Consider the following 22,548-nt stretch of genomic DNA (forward strand, 5'->3'; position numbering starts at 1 on the left):
TGTGAATAACCAGTTTCTCTGCAGCTAAGGTCTATAAGATGCCACAGCCAGTTTTCTCATGGTGCACTTGATCCTGTTTGTTTGCCCTTAAATGTGTCTTTGTGCCGGATTGCAGTTATTATGTATATGTACATGCATGATCCATAACATGATAAAATTCTTCTTTCTGCTGTTGCATGAAATAATGTTGCAGATAGAACCTGCTGACTCTAAATTGCACTCTCCGTTTTGCTTAAAAGGCCATAAATCAACTTGTGCTGTATTCATATGAGAATCAAATTATGTGTGTCACTCTTGATTTCCCACTTTCCTCATTATTTCCAAAGTAAAACATTGAATTTTGTTGTAAATTGTGACTGTTCTTGGAGAGGGACAATGATATAAAGAAACAGGCATTGGTAAAAATATAGGGTGAATGCAGGCAACCATTTACAAAGGGCCAATTTAGATGAAATGTTAATGACCTTTTAACAATGATTTAAGAATTGGGAAGGTGCTTAGGACCCCATGTTCCCTTTCCTTTGCACTCTCATGCAACCTGCTTCTGTTGCTTTCATCTCTCACATTGGACAGTATCCAGCATTGTCTCTCCACTTAGTGATGTGGGATGGAAAATTTTCTGTGGAAATATATTATTCTTTGGAAAGTTTTCCACACCGTGTATGTCTGCTTTTATCTATAACTGTCTGGACTGTTGAGCTGCAATCAGTCATGTCAGATGGGCTAAATATAGGATATGAACTAATGCAGGTTATGCATTCAGTTACCAATGGAGAAACAGAAAAATAAGGAATGGCAACCCCTTCCTGTGCACTATGCTGTTGGCTTCAGACTGGGTATCAGGTCATTAGCCCTCTATTCCTGGCATTCTTTGGTAACAAACTGAAGGGAAAAATGAAACAGAAAGTAATTACTTTTTGTTTCGCTTTTGTCTGAGAAGTGCCTCATTTCTTTCTTGACCTTGGGAAGCTAGAAGTGTTTGCATAGGATTTGTTGGTCATCCAGGGCTTGTGGTTACTTTGAGCAAATTCATAATGCCAAAACATGAGAAGATCAGTGCATGGTATCACCACATGCACTATTTTAAAAGTAATTTCATTTCTGTATTGCCCCACAGCTGCTATGCTTCAGTGAAAACACTGAAGGAAAAAGACTGCTAGTAAATCTAAATATTGTGAGCAGGAGTATGTTAGCAATGCAATAAAAATGAAGGTGCTTTTATCACATGTAGAAACTGTCTTGAAAAAAAAATGAAATATACATATAAGAAGCTACTGCAAAGAAGAGGTGAAATTCATTATTTAGAGCACTGGAAAATTTTCCAGTCCAGAAAACCCACATCCCCACTTACATTATTGACTTGGTGCTAGAATAAACAACCTCTAGGGCAAATTATTCATTTGCTTTTATTTATTATATTTATGTTCCTTCTTTTTTCTTTACAAGGAGCTCAAAGCAGCTTACATAATTCTCCTTCTGCTCTCAATCTTATCCTCACAACAACAACCCTATTAGGTTAGTTTTGCCTGAAAGTCTGTGACTGGCCCAGCATTACCCAGTGAGCTCCATGGCTGAGTGGGGCTAGATCTCGTCATATCTCCTGAGTCCCAGTCGTGTACTCTTTACCACTGCATCACACCGACTTATTAACAGTGCACATAGGTGATAATCATAGATATTTTAATCAAGACCCACCAATAATTGGATTTATAACCGACTTCAGTACATGGTTTTTCCTGATTAGGAGGAAATTCTGATAGTATTAACTACAGTTTAAAGACATGATGACTAACCACAATGAAAGGAAAATAGAAATTTTACTTCTGCAAAGGGAAGATAGCAATCCTGTGGTCCAAATCATAGTTCAACTCCTATCTGTGGTTAGGAATGGGAAGCATTATGTCTACAAATCATGAAGTAGAGTAGAGGTGTATGCGTATAAATATATGGTAAGCTGATCATCTATATTGTCATGATAAGCAGCAACGGTATTTTAGGTGTGTCTTGATTCTCCCAATTTTAAGTACAGATGCTATGCCTCATCACTTAATAGGGCAATATGTGTAATCACATACTAGGCATGAATGGCAGTAAGCTGATCTGCATTTTTCTGTTGGTGCAGTACCCCTGGGAGGACTTTCTAATGATCAGATTTTAAAAAGTTAAAAGGTTAATTTGGAGTTGGAAATTTAATGCATAAATTAATGAGAGAATAAGAAGAATGCACTAACTACTTCTATGCATGGTAACATTTTTGTCTATAACATAAAAATAAAGGAAGGCCAGTTGAATGTGATCCAAATGCTTTGTTTTTATTAATGATGTTTATTCTTTTGTGTTGGCCAATTTGCATTATCATTTTCGGATTTAAAAGTTTAACAAGACATCCAAAATGTTTTACAAAGGATGTAATTTTTTGTGATTGCTAGGATGATATTACTCATGGCAGTTCAAGAATATTTTCTCAGAAAGTAATTTTGGAAGTTTGACTTTCAACAGCTAGCAGATTTAATGGATGAGAATAGGCAAAATGGTGGAATTTTGAAGCAGTGTAATTCCTTCTCATGTCTCTTTTAGGATAATGTGCTTCATTGTTTTCCCTATTTACTATGTTTGTCAGAGCAGTAGAAAACATGTGTATTAATCTGTGTTCTGACTGACAGCTACCAAGTGGGTTTTCTCATTACTTTCAAGAACATTGTAAATTATCACTTTGCCAGCAAAATTGGTCTAATAACAGGACTATCATACCTATTTTGTGTCTTTAATGTAGGTGTAATTGGATATGACTTTATGCCAGACTTCATACTGTGGGTAGCTATTATAAGGACTTTTTAAACAAAACAGTGGGGGGTTTTAAAGAAGCTGGAATGTGTCTTTTAGCAAAAGAAAATATTTTATTCCTTTATGAGCCTTTCTATTTGCTATTTGGGAATATTTGAGGCATCCAGGCTATTGTTCCATCCAGCTCAGTATTGTCTATGCAGCTGGAATGGAACTCTACAAAATTTCAGACCAGGGTCTTCCCTAGCCTCTCAGGGATTGTGATTTTTTACATGCAAAACATATGGTGCAATGGGCCCTTTCTTGTAGTCTTCGCCTGTAATCATGTACCAAATGCCTAACAGTGTTCCTAGATTTCTTGCACCATTCTTTTCAGGACCTGCATAGATAGGTTAATTGAATTTTATGTATTTATTACAATTTCACTACACCCAACCCACTAGAGTTCTCTGGGCAAACTACAGAGAAGGAGAGAGTGATACTCTGTCCTTGGATTGTGGGACAACGTATTTTGGATTTCCGGATCCAAGGCAGAATCCAAGAACCAGCCTCAGAGCTGGACATTTGTGCTCTGATCCACCTCTTTCCTCTTTATAGTCAGTACAAAAAGAACCATATGAGCTGCCTCTCCAAGGTCAACAACCTAATTGTAGAGAGGGGATAAAGGGGTGTTCTGGTGGGTGCAGGAAAAGCAGGAAGATGCAATGCCAGGATATGAGCTATCCTGTATTCTCTGCAGCCTCCTTCCCTATGCCTTAAAGCATCGCAGTTAGATGGCTGAAAACAGCCAACTAGCAAAAATGTATGGCACATCAAGCCAGGGATCAGTGAATAAAAGCTCCTTTGGTCAGACTGCCCTAACCAGCCCATAAACAGCCAAGGCAAATTAGTAGAAGGCCTTCTCCCTGTTGTGGGGCAATCTCCCTCTCCCTCCTCGACAGGGAAGTTAAGTAGACAGACTACTCTTTTGGTAGGCTTCAAGAGCACACCATGCCAGGACTATGTGTAGATATGTCAGCTGGTATGGCTTCGGTCCAACAGGGCATTCCAATAAGTCCAGATCTGACAGTTGTGTGAGCTTGCTTGAAGCCGACACTGTCTGAAACTAAGGGCTATTCCAACTTGTGAGACACATGTACAGAATCTCAGAATCTAAAATAGCTGAATTGGAAGGTGCCGATTAGCCATCAGGTTCAACCCTCTGCTCAATACAGAACTTTAAGTTAAAGTATCCCTAACTGATGGCTGTCCAGCTGCATCTTGAATGCCTTCACTGTGGGAGAACCCTTGACTTCCCTAAGCAATTTGCTCCATTGTCGTATTGCTCTAACAGTCAAGAATTGTTTCCTGATGTTCAGCTGGAATCAGGCTTCCTGTAACTTGAGCCATTGTTCTGTGTCCTGCAGGCTGGAAGAGAGGAGATCCTGGCCCTCCTCTCTGTGACAGCCTTTTAAATACTCAAAGAATGTTATATCTTCCCTCAGCTTTCTCTTCGCAAAGCTAAACTTCCCAATTCTTTCAGTCTCTCCTCAAAGGGGTTTGTTTTTAGTCCCCTATTCATCTTCGTTGGTGACCTGTGAACCTTTTCCAGTTTGTCTGCATTTTTCTGAAACTATGGTGCCCAGAACTGGAGACAGGAGACAGGACTCAAGATAAAGCCTAACCAGTGTTGAGTAGAAGGGAACTAGTACTCCAAGTGATTTCTCTTAATGAAACCAAAACAACATTTCCATCTTTGCAGCCATATCACATTATTGACTCATATTCAGCTTGATTCATATTCATATGCAACAATTCTGAGCTCCTCCTCGCTTGCAGTATTGTTGAACCAAGTATCCTCCATCTTGAAGCTATGTATTTGGTTTCTTTTTCCAAGGTGCAGAACTTTGCATTTGTGCATGTATAGACATAGAAGAAGACCACATACTTTATATTCTAGTTTCCTTTGCACATTTTTGGAAGACTCTCATTGGATGCTATTAGAGCAGCGTTATCTGTTATGGTGCATAAAGCTCTGTCCAATTTATTTATTTATTTGATTTTTTTTATCCTGCCCCATCAGCCAGTAAGGCTCACTTGTTACCCCGAGTTTTTTCCCTCTCCTGTCAGTTTCATTTTAAAGCCCTCCTCATGAATTCCTTCATCCTGTGTCCAAACACATTCTTCCCCGTCCCTGTGGGATCCAACCCATCTCTTGCCAGCAGTCCACATTTCAGGAAGTGTAGCCCATAATCCCAGAATCCAAATCTCTCACATCAACACTGTCTTCATAGTCAGACACATCATAGCCATGAATGTGTCTGGCTTTCCTTTTCTATTCCCCTTCCATGTACTAGAAGGATGGTTGTGAAAACTATGTGCGCCCAAAGTTCTTGAGTTTCCTTCCCAAGGCCTCAGTCTGACGTGATTTCTTCAGAGCTCCATTTGGTGTGACAGAAGGAAGGAATATACAGTATGTCAATGAGCTCAATGAGTATTGGCAACCCCTCAATCACATCTCCAGTCCATTTGCTGGGGAGGTAGCATACCTAGTGTGTTTATGGTCTTTGTGACCAACATGTGTTTCCATTCCGTGCAGCAGGGCCTTTCCCACAACTATCCTTCTTTTCTCTCTTGCTGGAGGTCTTGATTACATTGCCTGTGCTTGACTGACATTGAGCCTCTTGCTTGTTGTTACACAGAGTGCCTGGTAGTTCTTCCTCTGTAGGCTGTAATCCAGTCTCAACTCCAAGTACCTGAATGTGCTTCCATAGTCCCATTGCTTTCAGTGGTGCAGTGCTGCCAGCTCTGCCAGTCTTGCTATTTTGCACTGGATATTAGGGAGCCTCCAAGTTTAGGTCCTTGTCAACTTCAAGAGTAACCATTGTAGGACTTTGACCTAAAATACAAAAAATAATGTAAAATGCAACATAAAACCAGTGGAAGGGTGGGGGTGGTCTTGCTAGTTGGTCATTCTTAGAACAGGTAGCAGCAAAGTGACCAAAGGAGCAAAAATTTAACTTCTATAAAAGGGCAGTTGAGATCCATCCTCATTTTGTAGGCCTAGTTCAAATGACCTTAGAAGAAGGATGGATATGAACATAATAAATATGTACTTCTAGCAAATTAAACATTGAAAAACCAGATAGTTTCCTGTTATTTCCTGCCAATCATACCATAGTAAGCCCATTTTTTGATCAGATGTAGCTAGGGCATCGTTTTACATAGGTTTAAGGGACACAAAAAAAGAGAACAACCCCAGTGGAAGAGAAGAAACAGGAGGTTGCTTGTGCAGCTTGCCATGCTGGAGCCTCAGGCAGCAGTGCTGTTCTTGAGCAGCCTACTGTTTCATGTGTTGATCCCAAAAGAAACTTCACTTAGGTGGGGAAAGCGGGAATACAATTTTCTCTGGTCATTGCTTATTTCTGGTTCCAATACCATCTGGCTTGTGGCTTCCATTTGTCTGTCTACTTCCTTTCAGCCCATGCCTAGGAATATCTTGGTTGCATTGAACATGGGAAGTTGACACACTGAGTCCAACCATTATTTAATTTGATTGATAATGGCTTTCCAATATTTCAAGCAGAAGCCTTTCTAGAGACTATGGGAGATGCCAGGAACTGACCATAAGATATTCTGTATTAGCAACACCTGTTACAGTGCCAGAATTGTGTCAGGCTTTCATCAAATTGTGTCAAGTTTTCATCAAATTGCCGTCACTGCATCCTTTGTCATCTTGAGTCACAAACCGGTATTCTTTTCCTGATGAATGCGCTCAGTCCTCAGTCTGACCTTTTTACTTCCTTGTGACTTGAAGCCCAATTCTGTGACTTCCAAGTGGTTTAGGTGAATAGAAGAACTTGCCTTTGCGTTGTCAGAAACTCAGTCCAGGATCTCAGGCCCGAACTGAAGATGCATATTTATTAAGGAAAAAAATTAAAAGAACAAGGAAAAGCAGGTGGGTATTTGAAAATAAAAGAAACAGTACCCCAGTTGTTAACCTACACTAAGCACTTAGCAAAAATATCCCATCTCAATGGATAGGTGACACCCTTAACACTCAGCAGCCATGGATGGTCAGGGTAGTGGTAAGGAGGCAGAATGCTAAAAGCTCTCTTTTCCTTTATCGACTGCCCAACCTTTTCAACAATGGCAGATAGAGGAAAATACTGATCACCATTTGGGCCAGGAAATGCTAATTAAAAGGAGTGCTAATTAATCAAGAGATGAATCTGTGGCAAAGTACAGGAAGAGATGTATAGAAGGCTGCATGGAGCTGTAGCTGCAATTCTGTAGATATCTTGAAGAGAAAGTCATGTATCGAACAGGTTCAGTGTTACCATAGCTAATTTGCAATAATTATGTTTCCCATATATGCATCTCATATTCAGTACAGAATACCTGGACCTATATTATGTGCGATACCTTATGCTGATAGATTCATCACACATACCCCACAACCATGTGACAGGCTTCACAGCTGAATGAAGGTGTTCTCAGTCCACCCAGAGCTCTGCTCACTAGATAACAATGACTGCTTCTGTCAACAATGCCTTTGACCTGTCTTGCACAAAATGCTAACCCATAGTATTGGTTTTTGAATTCTGGGTTGTGCTGTGTGGACACAGGCAAACTAACAAACCACAGCTTATTAACCATGAACAAGTCTGAAAGAGAACCTCTGGTGTGTTGTTGGGTTGTGAAATTGGGCTGTTCATTCTGTGGGTTGCTGTTCAGTAGGTTGTTTTGCTGTTCGATAGGTTGTTTTGCCAGACAACAGAGGCAGCAGGCAAAAACAGTAAAAAGCAAACCAAACAGTTCTTCTATATGCCAGTACTGAAGTCCTGCAAAATGATACAGGGAGAGAGCTGGCAAAGGAGGAGGGAAACAAACAGCCCAGGAATTGAGAAACAAACCAGTTTGTTTATCTGCCAGACAAATCTTGGCTAGGACAAGACTTCATTGCCAAACTGAAAGTGCAAGTACCTGGAATTGGGCATTATAATATTAGCATTGCCAGCTTCCTTTATGAACTCAATTTGCAACAATAAGATCATTATTAACAATTTCAAGGGTCTTTTGTAAGGAAGAACTTGAGGAAATATGGACTGATAAAAATAGCTTTAAAGATTGTAATATATAAAGATTATTGCTTGAAATATCTTTTAGTGCTGCTTGAAGAGCATAGTTTTTTCAAGATCTAAAAAGCTGCATTTTGTTGAATCGAAATGGCAATTGAAATATTAGTACTCTGTTCTAATTCTGCAACCCACACTCCTTTTTTTTTTCTTTTTTTTTTTGGGACACTTCTTGGTTTTGCGTATAAAGTTTTCCCAGCTTTTCTTCCTTTCAAGATACATCCAGAAGATACATGAAGCCTTTTGTCAACTTAAATCTTAAAGACCTGCCAAAGGAAGGATGAGATGCTGTCTCCTGATTTTTTAAAAAAATGGTCTTTGTCTCTTAGTCATACATATTTGCCTGTAACTCACTTAAAAGGGGGGATACTTCAGTATTAATATGACATTGTTGCATTAATATTTTTCTGCACTGTAAAACTAAATATTTGGAAGTGTTACAAGTCCTTTGCCTCCCAAATAAACTTAAGCTGATAAAAGTACATAAAAGGTGTTAAACAAGAGTAGATGGACAGCAGCTGTGTCTCTGCTCTCCCCCTTGCCCAGGCTTAAAATTGTGTGGGTTTTGTTGTTTCTAAACCAAGAAATGCAGCAAAAGTCATTTCATGTTCTAAGGAACCAGGTGTGTACAGTCTAAAAGTAGCAAAGCGTTTTAATATTTTATTTTTCTCGCAAACAGGTTCATACCAAGTTCCACTGCAGGCAGGCACATGCTCCAGGCAGTGATACTTCATGCTTGACATTTTCCTATGATGGCACAATTCTTGCCAGTCGCGGAGGTAAGTGACCATATTCCCTTCAGGGTTGGGGGCTGGATACAAGTTGGATGAAACTTCGAGATGAACTCGTAGAACAGGACTTGGGTGCTTTCTGTACCACGCCCCCAGGTGTGTTTGACCGTAACCCACATAATTCCCACCCTGTGACCATGCTGACTGGGAATGAGAACTTCTTGCCCGCCACTCCAGAGTGGGCTTGCCTCATCTTCACCAGTGCCTGTTCAGTTGCTCTCTCCCACTTGGCCAAGCTGATCGATCACCCCTGGTGGAGAGCAGAATAAAAGAAAGAGGATACTGTTGCGTCTCTGCAAGCTTGTCATTGCAGCCATGCTAAGAAAGGACAGGTGAATATATAGTGCTGGCAGGGAGGAGAAACAGATCTAGGGGTCAGGGGTGTTTCTCAGCAAGTACCCAGTAATGCCAACCTCTGACATTGGCCCTGACAGACCTACCCATTATCAGAAGTACCAGAAATGGACTGCCACCAAAAATGACAGCTGCATGATAAGTAGGTCAGCTTAGATCATATTTTCAGGTTATTCAGGTGAGCCCTGTCCCACTGAAGCTCCCTGGTGGAGGCCAGGGAACAAATGCTCATTGAAACGTCATTGGGATGCAAGCTACAGAGATGGATGTGGCAGTCATAGACTCATAGAATAGTAGAGTTGGAAAGGGCCATGAAGGCCATCAAGTCCAACCTCCTCCTGTTGCAGGACTCAGACAGCTGTCCAATTTCACCTTGAATTCTCCAGTGTGGGAGAGCCCTCCATGTCTCTAGGCAGTTGGTTTCACTGTCATATTGCTCTGACAGTGAGGAAGCTTTTCCTGATGTCCAGCCAACATCAGGCTATCATTTTCAATAGCAAAAGTGTTTCTGATACCATGTTCTTTGGTTGAACTCAAATAAGTATTTGGTGATGGTTGTTGTTGGACTATTCAGACCTCCTGATAACTTAAAGATATGCACATAATTAATAACAAAGGCAGCCTTTGCCAAAATAATTAGCTCTTGCAGGTAACCTGTCAGATTTTGCATCTTTCCCTTTTGTTGATTTTTCTTGTCTTTCCTGGTGCTTCAGGCTTCCACTGTCCCCAGAATGTCACAGGTATCCAGGTGGTTGCTCATAAATAAATTAGCATCTAACCTACTTGTTATACTTTGATCTAAAATCATTTTGAAAGTGAGTGTTTAATGTGCAATTTCCAAAGCTGCTTTTAAAAGAATGGTGTGATGGAAAATACTAATATGGCTTTGGGTAGGCTAGTGTAATTTTAGCCTTTTTAATATGTGCTGAAGAATGAGTATTTGTGCCTTATGTAATGTAAGTATTGCTCTGGACCTTGACCAACAAGAGCAGATGTGTAGTCAGCAGTCAGTCTTAAATTAGCACACCTGCCTAAATTCCAGGGATCAAAGAAAGGATCATGTTTGGGGGAATAGGAACTTCCATTGAATCCCTGATTGTATCCCTTTGTCTGCAATGCTCTTTGCCTGTCGGATATGAGAGAGCTGAGATGGGGCTCAGCTGCAGGCACAAGGGAAAAGGAATGGCCGAAGAATTGCTTATGAGCGTTTCTAGTCTCATTCCCATTGAGAGTAAGCTTGTAACTTGACAGAAATGCAAGAAAGTGATGTTTAAAGATCCACTTCTGACCCTGAGAATAGTTCTTTGAGTAAGTTTTTTGTAACACAGTAATAAAAGCTGATTCAGTAATCCATGACTAGCTTGATCATAAAAATGGGACTGAATTAATTGTCAGCGTCGTCCGGTTTTTCCGCTGGCACAACGGGATTTTGTACAATTAGGTTCTCTTCTGCTTTACAAGAAAATAATACTAATAATGATGATGAGAAATTGGCCATGATGTGCACTGTGATACAACAAATGGTGCATTCCCAAGATCTGCTATAGAATATAAAAATCTACAAGCACAGATCTCATCAGGTCATCTTGCTCATGAAAACAAACTTTTCCTGATAGCTGCAAAGTGGTTTTATTAACCTCATAAGAAGACATACCCTAATGGAGCAGTACACTTATGTACATGTGTTATCTCGTAAAGATCCTTAGATCAACTCCTAAGGAGAACTAATGCTGAGAGAATTGTTGGTTGCCTCAGGCCACTTTGGGTGCAGTCCTGTGCAAATTGAACCAATAAAGACTTACAACTCCTAGCATGTCACAGCTGTTTGGGGCATGCTGGGAGCTTTCGGCCTTCTCACTTTTAAGCTCAGGGCAAAGCACTTCTGTGGAAATAGAAGCTTCCAGAATGTGTAACTTGGTCATCCTGTCATTGCATTATATCAGTTATCTGCTTTGCTTTTTGGAAATGTTTTTATACTGTGCATATGGAAGAACACATGGGAAACAGCAAGAGGATGTATACTTGGAGGGGACAGGGCATTATAACCCCAAGTGGCTCTTCCACATTGAGCCGTTCCCTCTGTAACATATAAAGCAGCTAATTCCATGTCCTTATGGCATCATTTGGTGAAAAGTTCCCCTCTGCTGTAATGCATTGCTGGCTGTTGCTTGCCACCTTGTATTTCTCACAATGTATCATTCCTCCTGCATTGTCAGGCGGCTACTTCATCCTGATACAGACAGTCAGGGTGTTAATTTGAAAAGAAGAAAATGTTCTCAGGTTGTTCCACTGCATTTTTAGCCTAGGCAAGGGATTATTTCATTCTATGAAATAGCCATTCAAGAGGGAATACAGCCCAGCTAATGTGCCCCCATTCGCTATTAGACTGTATAAATAGCAATGCAATGTTTTCTTCATTGTGAAATTTCCAAATGAAGAGTTGTGTTAGTCATTTAAAATGATACGATGTTGTGTTCCACTTCTATCTCACCTTTCTTCCTTGAAATTTCTTGTAGTCTTTCCATTTATATCTGGGAACATACAGTCGCCACACCTTCCATGTTGCTACTCATGTTATTCTCAGGAATATTTATTCTGTGCGCATTTGCCACACAGTGGGGGTTCTGTGTGGGGGTTCTTTACATAGCTTAAGCAGTGCCACCTTCATTGGGAGGTGGTTCCTTGTAAGTTACGTAAGCCCAACAATTTAGACAGAGGGTTTTGCATGTTCTGTGGAACTGTCTGGGTACACGCTTAGAGAAAGTGGCAGCTACATCAGCCAGGTTTATTTAAAAGGCAGCAAAAAGGTGAAGTCTTGTGATTCAGAGACTTGAATTCAGAATGAACCTGCATGCAATGCACATGCATAGAGGAGAGACGAGAGAAGCTGTAGTCTCTGAGTGGAGAAACTTGAACATGTTTGCACAAGATGTGGTTTTCGTGACAAGAAGAGTGTTATATGTTAACTGCCTTGGGGACTTTTTATAGAGTTCATAGGCAAGAAAATGAAATCTTGATCAGATGTATGAAGTAGACTAAAAAAGTAGTGGAAATTTATACCCAAATGTCCAGAAAAAGTAAGGGGGAAAAGTAGAATCAGCAAAATTATGTCTCTGCCTTGGTGGATAAAGGACATAAATGTTACGAATTATTGAGCTGCCTAGAACTTAAGGCTAGGTTATAAAAATAGTGATATGGCTGTTAATTAATTTTCATAAAGATGGGTGGTTTTTGCTGGTTTTACTTTACAGAATTAGCATTGTCCAAGTAAAGCAATGGGATATGCTCTCCTCCTCCTATAAAGCTGTCTGTTTCTTAGGCTGAACTCCAACAAGTTAACAATTTCAGACCTAAAAATTATGATAAGACAGCAAGCATCTTCTTATCTTGAAAACAGAACATAACATCAGGCCAAAGACCTGATGGAAAAGACTATCTGGAAAAGAAGAAGTTGGACCAATGGGTGTGGCAACATTGGCCAGGGAATGAAAGTGGAGATAAATGAGATAGCAGGTTGGCTTGCCACCAAAATGCCACCTTGTTTAGGGCACCAAAATACCTAGAGACTGGTCTGGTAGTTTGATGTGGTGCAGAATGAAGGCATTGTTCCTAACATATTTTAAAAACATTAGTAACCATCATCTGACTGGATTTTTCTCTCCTATATTCGTAAATCCTCCAGAGAGATCATGTCAAGGCCTACTTGATCAAGGCCAAAGGAACCTTGATTGCAATTTGTTACTCTGAAGGATGTTTGAAGAGCTGCCAAACCAATTTGTTGTCCTGCAATCATTTTATAAGTAGAAATTATTTAGCTTTTAGGTGCAATGTGGAATTGCTTTAAGGGCACAGTGTGAGATTGTGTTATAGAGTGTATCTTTCTCAACGTGTACTATAGTCAAAGGTGTTTCATGGTTTTCTCTTACGTTTGAAACGGTCTATAGGCTTTCTCCAAATTTTCTGTACTACTTGCTGCTCCTTAGTCCCATTTATTCAGAGATAACCTGGCCAAGGATGCAAAGAAAGATTCTAGTTGTGCTCTGAGAACTCTGACAGGGATATAAGGAAGTTTTGAGTGGTTGCTGAGTTTTATTACATTTTTCTGGAGAACAAGAGCTTCCAGAGTCCTGTTACTTCTGAACATGATCTCTATTCCCCAGTGCTGAGAGCAAGAAATTAGGGTTTAATGTATCAAGTTTGGAGCCTCTTGGCTAAATGGAACTGAAGGATTCAAAACTCCCACCTCCTCATCCATCTTGAACAAGGGATTGCTCTTTGTTTGTTTTTTTGTTTTAATCTGTGCATTTATGATAACTCCCCCTCACACACAACATAATTTATTATTTCAAAGCGTATGCTTTTAGGTATGCTTTGCCTTTTTTGAAGACCATGGGGTCTGGGAAAGGAAAGAATGCCCCTCCTTTCAAGGTTTTGGACAAAAACATTAGAAAAACCATGGCAGGGTATGTGGAATTTTTAACTCCCCTTTTGTAACATTATGTTCAAGCAATAAGGTGGTGTTACTTCATTCTGGCATATTAACTCTTCCTTTTCTATTTCATAGGTGATGATACTTTAAAAACATGGGATATCAGGCACTTTAAAACACCTCTAAATTCAGTGGCCGGTCTCCCTACCTTCTTCCCCATGTGAGTAGTGTAATCATTTCCAGCAGGACTGTTGGGCGCCTCATGCGTCATCTTTCACAGGCTCAAGGGAATGGAAATTGGTCCGGCGAAAACACACCTCCTGAATGTTGCTGCTGTGTGCATCCCACCCGTCATGTAGTCCAAGATGGGTTGGCTCATCAAAAAGGCTTCAGCTATCCTGTAATATGTTTTCGTGCATGAAAATTAGTGCTGTGCCTCTGCTTATGATTTCAGCTGTAGTTTTTCAATCACTCTCATTTGTCCTTGAAAATTAGGGTAGTGGGGAGAGAAATTCTTGTGAAATTTCAAAGAGGGAAATGGGTTTGAGCTGTTCTTAATCAAGTAACAAAGTTGTTGAAGGATGTGAGCATTCCTCTTTTTCCTTTAAAAATTAAAATTCCCTACAGTGTCTGTGTTCACACATAATGCTAAACCACGTTGTGCAGTTACTGCACAGAGTTTCTTACCTTTAGGTTCAGTTGTATGGTTTCCATGCATGTGTAGTTTCCACACTTCTCCATCTGTCCTCCTTAATGGCAGCTTGTAGCCCATCAGCCATGTGGCTGAAAATCAGTCCCAGGGTACATTGCTCCTGCCTGTCACCTGCCTCTTCCTCATTGGTCCACACACTTCTGCTGCTCAAAAGATGCAACCACTGTTGCTCTGGGGTAGCACTGCCCTGTTCTGCCAAGCTTCATGCTAACATGCAAGTATATCCAGCTATATCCCCATTTTCTCCATGCTCCTCCCTGTAAATACGCCCGTGCTCCCCCTTTCCTGTGGAAAGGGCCTCCTCCCCACTACAGCCAGGCACACCAAAGGCATCAGTGTGGGAACCTCTGCCATGGATGGAGGCAGCATGTCCCATTTGGAAGAGCTTCCCAAGGAAGCGCATGTGTGCACCTGCCTGGAAAAGTTTCTGCACTGGCTATTGGGATTGTGTTTGTTCTGTAGCTTTAGTGGGAAGGGAGGCAGTAGGGAACAATGCAGCTTGTTGACCATCCTGAGGAATGTCAGGGACAAATCAGGAGCAGAGTACAGGAGACAGAGCAGGGCTTTGCAGAACGAGCTTGTTGGCAATGCCCGCATGCAGCCTGTTTGCTCCTCTTGTGCAGGGCAACTTTCAGGAGAAGAGAAAGGTAGCTGTGTAAGTAAAACAAAAGCACAGCCATTTCAAAGTGCTGCTCGGGCAAACTGCAGCAACCAGATAAGAATGCTAGGCATGGCAATCTCCAAGGTTGCTGCTGCTATTGCTGGAAGTGGTGTGTGAATCTCACTGCCGTTGAGATTCCAGAACTATAGATGCACATTGGGAAGGCAGTGTGCAGGCAGAGAAGAAAGGGAGGGCAAAGCGGCCATCAGAGCATGGCTGCAGCTGCTTTGGCTGTTACTAGGCGGACCTGGATAGTAGAGAATCCAGGGTGGAGTATCTGCTGCAGCCACTCTTGCCATGAAAATTACTGACAGAAACATGGAAACTGGGTCCAGATAGAAACATAGAAACAGAGTGAGTCAGAAGGGGCCTCCCGGGCCATCTAGTCTGATCCTTGGCTCCAGTCGGCACCGCTCACAACATGCCCACCATGTGCATGTCCAGCCTGTCTTTGAACACCCTCACCGATGGGGCCTCAGCCACCTCCCATGGAAGCCCCCTCGGGGTCCTAACTCTCAGGAAGTGCTTCCTGGCATCTAAATGCCAGATGTGCAAACAAGGTATAGTTAAGCGTGGAAACCATACAACAGACTGTTGTTCTCTCCATGGTTGCATGAACACCATCCTTGCCATGCTTCACCATTCTTGCTAGGTTCATACCTAATAACAAACCATTCCATGGTAGTTTCCACCATAGCTTCTCATTATGTATGACCCTCCCCAGTACATTCAGCAGCTTCCTCAGTTGCATGCACTTCATAAAATGCCCAAGGGCAAACATTAGACATTATGTCCTCCTGTGGTCTTTTAGGAAGTGTGGTCAAGTGGGGAAGTACCTGAAATTTTTTACTGCTGTGGGAGCTGTTATTAAGAACATTTTCAGTCCAATAATTTGTGTGTTTGTTTCTTATATTTCTATACTGCCAAAACTTGACTAGCACAAACCCAACAAAAAGCACCTCCTATTGACAAGACAAAGTGGCACTACTGCCCAGACTGTCAGACATTTGGTCAAAATTTCTATGTCATGTTGACTTGCCCGGAGATGTTAAGCATTTGGCCCTTAATTCTGACCCTGCTTCAGTTCCTAACACCTCGTCCAAATGACCTGATACCACATGCTGTTTAACATCCATTGTGTCTCTGAGCTACATTCTGTACTGGAAAATTGCCAGATGGTTTGTCTCCCCTCAGCCAAAAAAGTGTGTGTTCTCCCTGCAATCCTCAGATTTCATTTTCCTTTAGAAAAGTGTGTAAATCACCTGTTACACAAATACTTCATAGGAGTGTGAAATGGGAAGGCTTGCTCACTGTGTTCCTACAGGATCCACAAATCTTCTCAATTGAAAGAAATCCGGGTTATTTTTTAACAGCACAGATGCTAATACCCTCTTTCTGACCACCTAGTTTTATGGTTGCTTGAAATACATGGCATGAAATCAACTGCTAGTAGCCCTGGATTTGGTGAGGATGCATTACACATATCCAAGTAAATTTAGGTCCAGTATAGACACATCTCTGTGAGCCTCTTTCCTTTCCTTGTCAGCCTTAACCACGATTTATGATCTGACTTGTATCTTGGGTTCAAAATCTGATTTAGACAGAAATCATGGCTAGCATTAATTATGGTTAGCATCTGTGCAGATGTAATGCTACCTCTCTGCCAAAAAGGCAAGGGAGGAGGGACCTGGCACTGGGAAGAGCTGGAGAGAGGAAGGGAGTTTGCATTCTCAGTGCTGGCTTCCAAATTGCAAAGTTCACAGTGAGCCAGAATTCCCCTCCCCGCAGCTCCCCAGCATCTTACAGTTACTGTGCTGGACCTCTTTAAGCCTAGGATTGAAATCAATCTAAGTTTGTTGTATTTACTGTCCATTCACCTATAGTTTTTCACTTAAAATTTGAGAGTTAGATTCTAAGGAACCTAAAGGGAACTCTATGAACAATGAACTTAGTGAACATCTGGTTCGTGCTGAGAAAACGGGAAACCAAAGCAGTCCTGCACACAGTTTGGCATTGCCATTTAAAATGGCTGGGTATTGTGCTGATGTAAAGACATATTATGACCTCTTTACATACTGAATGTTAGCCATATTTTGAAACTGCTTCTGATTTAGGATAGGGAGTGGGTGGGGCAGGGAAACTGACCCTTTTTTCCAGTGTTGAAAACTTGATGAGACATCACAGTTTGTAGGTTTTGCCAGTTTTGTTTATTTTGACACAGCTAGGTTGTAGTTGTCTAACACAATGAAGGATTTAGCACAAATTTGACACAATGCATTAATAAGGAATTGAGAAAAACAGTTTGTCTGCTCTGTATTTTATTTTCAACAGGACTGATTGCTGTTTCAGCCCAGATGATAAACTACTTGTTACTGGTACTTCTGTTAAGAAAGGACACGGCAATGGAAAACTTCTTTTTTTTGAGCGGGAGTCATTTAAGAAAGTATATGAAATAGACGTCACAGATGCAGTAAGTCAGTTCAGTATGGAATCTGATTTGTTTCCTTTTTCTATACTTGCAAGTGAGGATTATGTTGTCTCTCTCATGTGTTTAAATATGATTCATATTTTGTTTTAACATATGTGAATATGAAATGCATGATTCATATTCTGTAAGATCATACTATGGAGTGTATCACACCAGTATTGGTAATTATACATAAGGCACTTTCCAGGTGTCTCATTCTGTTAGTGTAAATGATGTTTTGCTAGCAAAAACTAGGTTTTGAACTATGCACAATAGCACAACAGGAGAATCTAAAGTTATGTTTGAACAATTATAATTGCACAAGCGGTTGTGTGTTATACTTGCTCAACCCATTCTTGTGCATTCCGCTTGTGCAGCTTCTTGTGTAAGCAAAATGGTATTTGTGTAATGGGAAGATTCAGTGGCTCTCTATCAGCACTATTTGCATTTGTGGAATGACAATATTGGATACTGCCCAGACATGTTTTTGTATTATAGATGAGTATTTTGATCAGGGCAAAGTAGATAAGCCAAAAGATACATTGTATTTCCTGTCCCAGTCTCCATGATTTTCATGGGCATCTCATGGTGGGAATGTCCCTGAGGTTCTGAACTTAATACAATTGGTATGTACCTGTGGGCTGGAGGAGCAAGAAGAAGCTAATAGCGCTGTGAGCTTCTTGCATCACAGAAGCAAAAGCTTCCTAAGCCCGGTAAATTGTCTATTGTCACAAGAAAGCTTTATGTATATCCAGCACAAGCTGCTCTTGCTCCCCCTTTCCCAGCCCTTTGATTGTGGCATGGCAAGCCAAGATCTCTTGGCAGGGACAACAGATTCCTTGACATAGCATCCCCAATATATCTGGTCCTTGAGGACCCTCAAAATCTTGGAGCTGTTGCTGGTTCTAAATTCAATTAGAGATGGAGGAAGAACCTGGATTTGGATTACAGAACAGTTCTTTCAGTAGCTTGATATGACCTTTTTTTAAAACACACCTATCCGAGTCCCCAAAGTTACCTGAAATATTTCCTCCACCACCCTTCTAGCATCTAAATTGCTTGTCTCACTTACTTGAGTAATCTTCAGACACCGTAATGTGACATGTTTATTTTGCACTTTACACCCAAAGTACTGTGATCTTGTTGAGTCTTTTATTCCAAGATCTTTGAATGTCTTCTGTCACCTGCTGTGTATGAAGAGTTTTTTTGGGGGGAAGGGGAGGTTAGAAAGTGGAATTCTCAAATGATTTGAGAGCATATAATTTAATACAATGCATATAATTAGGAAATAAAACAGATACATCTTTCATTGGTCCTTTTTGACTCCCATAAGTATTCAAGTGAACTTAAGTAGACTTCAGATGCAGTGCAAATTGTTAAGAAAGGTTCAGACAAATGTTTGTGGCCCATGTAATTCATCTGTGAACAGAATATGAGGGCTTGTTAAGTTTAGTAATAAACCATTCATAATGGGTTCAACACATGAAATGGGATTTTTTTGACAGATGTAAATTATATAGAAAATATGCTTTTTATAGCCATTTAGCTTTTCTCTATCGGACAATGGTGTTGGTAGTAGGGAGGGTGTTGAGGTCCAGACAATATAGATAATTTTGCAGTGCTTAATGGCTATAAATTTAATCTTTAAAATGGCTTGGTAAATAGCCAGTAGATTTTGGCCTGTACATGAACTTGCTCTTTAATGGAAAGTTAATGGCTACTTTTAAAGGCTTGACCGAAGTAAAGTCTCACACGCCTCTCTGTCATACCAAGCAAGCCATTGTTCTCCTCCTTTCTTTTATATTTTTATGGGAAAGTACATTATTATTCCAGACCTTTTCTAAGTGTGTAGGCTAGCTTGAGCACTTGCAACCCTATCCGGAAGGCATTTTGCCAGTGCAGTCCATGCTGAAGTGAACGGGCATGAACAAAAACTAAAGAATACTTATTATTTTGCACTGAGATTCAACACTTTTCTGATAGTCATGGATGTCACTGCAATAACTTCAAAAACTATTCTCATCTTAACTGGTTTGTCTGTGTAAGCATTCAGCATATTCATTTCTCAGAACTCTGCCTCAATTTTCAAAACAGTGTACAGTATAATACAAATCCACAGAAACAAATAATGATTAAAACTTGAATAAAAGCATCATTTAAAATGGATTAAAATGTCAACAACACAAGATGCATTTAAAGGCAGAGCAAAACAGATGCTTAAAACCTGATATGCTCTATGAAGAGTTTGTATAGATAAGTGTTTTTACCCAGCGTCTAAAAGCCATCAGAGAGGGAGCTGAGCAGATGGACAGAAGGGGGTTTTTGCACAGTCAAGGCACTACAACTGAGAAGTCCTCTCTACTTTGCCTCCAAAAGCTGGGAGTACTTTGAGTATGGCCAGAGAGGAAGTTCTGGCAGATAGACCTCTGCTTTCATTATTTCTCCAACAAGTCACAGGATGACAAATATATCCAAATTTCTCATACAGGACTTACCATTCCCATTCTTACATTCAGCAGCTAAAATGTTTTCCACATAGAAAATAATAAGATGTTCTTAGTTTCAGTCCAAACAAAGGTGTATTTTACATAGTTCTGAAATCGGTTTTCCTAAGACAAATAGGCCAGAGTCTGGAGCATTTTGAATTTTGTGGCAGTTCATTCACAGCATTGTAGATAATTTTTCAACCTCCACCTTATTTATTGTAGTTGGCTAATTTCATTGCATGAGCTCCAGTGGTAAGTCATACTTGAGTTATTTAGTTTGTCTACTTTTAGGCAAAACTTTTAGCATAATAATTTAATGTACAGACAGCCTATCTGTTCCAGAGTATAGTAACAGACATGCTTGCCCATCTTGGTAGACTTGTCCTACAATGTGTGGAAGGAGTGATAGTGCATTTTCCTGTACTTACAAATATTTCAGAGAGAATCCATTTAAATTAAATTATCTACAAACTTGATGTTTGCCATGCCAATATTAGTTGGAAGACCTTCCTTTCTTTTTTATTTTTTTTAATTTCTGAACATATTTAGGACTAAAATGCTGGCTATCTAAGTTCCATTGAAGTGTTGTTTGTTAAGGTTATTAATGTTAGACCATTAAAGCAATGTGTTTACCAGATTCCAAGCAGTTGTCAGCTTGAGAAGCAGGACTGTTCAACCACTAGAGGAACAGGTAGTGCCCTTCCTTGACATGTGGAACATATTGCTGAGAGTCCTTGGAACCACCTTATTCATCACTGCTGATGTGAAAGCTAGCTTTTGTATGGCCCATGTTATATGTCCTGTGGCATTCAATCATATATAGGGGTTTAGGACAGGTGTTTCACTGCTGACTGCAGCAGGCTCAGAAGCATAACTGATCCTGTTGAAAATAAAGACAACCCAGGTGGAAGTGATACTGGTGAGTGGGTGCTTAAGCATACACTGTCAGGAGCTATATTAAGCTGCCATAGCAATTGACTCAAAAGGGGAGCAGATTAATTGAGGGTCAAAAGTTGGAGAGGCCCAAATCACATGTATGGCAATTACACAGTTGAAGGCAGAGGGGACTCATGAGTTCTATTGTCAGTGGGACTTCTCATCCATTACAGCACTTATAATGAGCTTTATAGGAGTTAGCCAACCCCAAAATAGGTTCACCGCCGTGGAGCACCATGGATGCCTCCTACAAAGTTCAAAATAAAAACTGAAATGATTATGGAGTTCCATTGACATAGGAGACATAAGCATCCTATGGCTGAATTTTTGGAAGCTCTTATCCAGCTGCTAGAAGGAATTCTAGAGTGGCCAGGTTAAATGGAAGGTAAAGCTAAGGAAATCAGAAATGTTAGAGGAAAACTATAAATGAAATGGTGACTTTCAACAGGGGCAAATAGGGACCCTGGGCATCCAGGCAGCATACATGAAGCAAAGATTATGAGGCATCCTGGACCTTCCCACATTGAAAGAATGATGGGATCTTTATTTTTGTTTCCTTGTATGAAATTTATCCTGCCCTTCCTCTGAAGGGGTCAAAATGGTATGCATGGGATTATCTCATTTCAACCTTGCCTTAAAAACAAGAAGATCCATGCAAGCTCTAATATGATCAACTTTTTCTTGAAAATTTCAACAAAACAAATCCATGAGAAAGGAGCAGAAAAAGAGAATCTCAGCAAATGTAACTGCATAAATTTCAGAACATTTATATATAAGTTGGAAAGCTTTGGTCGCAGTATTGAGCTTGTGGAACACCGCAGTTTACATCCCTCCATTAGGAGAATATATTCCTACTTTCTGCTTTTTATTCTTTACGCAGTTACTGATCCATAAAAGGACCTCTTCTGTTATTCCAGGACTAGTAAATTTGCTGAGGACTGTTTGGAGGGACTATGTTAAAAGCTTTTTCAAAGTCCAAGTGAACAATGTTTACTGGATCAACCCATCCGCATGTTTATTGACATTCTCAGATTACTCTAAAAGGTTGGTGAGACAGAGATTATCTTTGTAGAGCACATGTTGATTCTTTCTTAGTGGGGCCTGTTCTTCTGTGTGCTTACTAATTTTATTTTGAATACCTCTTTCAACCAATTTACCCAGAGCAGATGTTAAGCTAATTTGTGGCAACCTCCAGATTCTCTTCCTGCCCCCAGCCTGTTTTTAAAAATTTCTGCCACATTGGTCATTCTCCAATTCTTTGGTACAGAGGCTGATCTTAGGGACACAGTGCTCCTTTTTGTTAGAAGATCAATTTCATATTTAAGTACTTGAAAAACGCTAGGATGAATACCACTTAGCCCCATGATTAATTCTCAATATATCAGTGAGGCTGAGAACTTCATCTTTTATCAGCTCTCTTTGTCTCAGTTCCTCACACTCCTCTCCTGAAAGCATCCATTCAGGCACAGGTACCTGTGCTTTATCCTATCCAATGAAGACAAATGAAACTAATTTATTTAGCTTCTCCTCATTGTCCTTGTCCTCCTTTAGCACTCCTTTAACTCCATGTTCATCTGTTTTCTTCAGAGTTTTCTTGCTTTTGATATACTTAAAGGATTCTTTAATGTCGGCCTTGAGGTTGTTAGCATGTTCCTGGATTGTGGTTTTTGTTCATTTGATTGTATTTTTTGTTGCTTGCTTGAATCTCCTCTATGCAAGATTTCCATTTTCTGAAGGAAGCCTGCTCATTAACTATGCTGGTGATCTCTTGAATTTGGTGCTACTTTCCATGACCAAGTGTTCTAGGGCAC

At 40.4% G+C, this 22,548-nt stretch overlaps 1 protein-coding gene across 1 annotated transcript in view; it reads left to right on the forward strand.

Moving 5' to 3' along the window:
* WDR70 (WD repeat domain 70) overlaps positions 1–22,548 on the forward strand; it is a 144,612-nt gene that overhangs the window by 85,607 nt on the left and 36,457 nt on the right. Inside the window, exons 11-13 of the mRNA XM_044431200.1 lie at positions 8,581–8,680; positions 13,611–13,695; positions 17,180–17,318. Of these exons, the coding sequence (XP_044287135.1) occupies positions 8,581–8,680; positions 13,611–13,695; positions 17,180–17,318 (324 nt within the window). The remainder of the gene's footprint in view (positions 1–8,580; positions 8,681–13,610; positions 13,696–17,179; positions 17,319–22,548) is intronic.

This window comes from Varanus komodoensis, unplaced genomic scaffold, assembly GCF_004798865.1.
Source record: "Varanus komodoensis strain SLA01 unplaced genomic scaffold, ASM479886v1 scaffold22, whole genome shotgun sequence".
In the NCBI taxonomy this organism is placed as follows: Eukaryota; Metazoa; Chordata; class Lepidosauria; order Squamata; family Varanidae; genus Varanus; species Varanus komodoensis.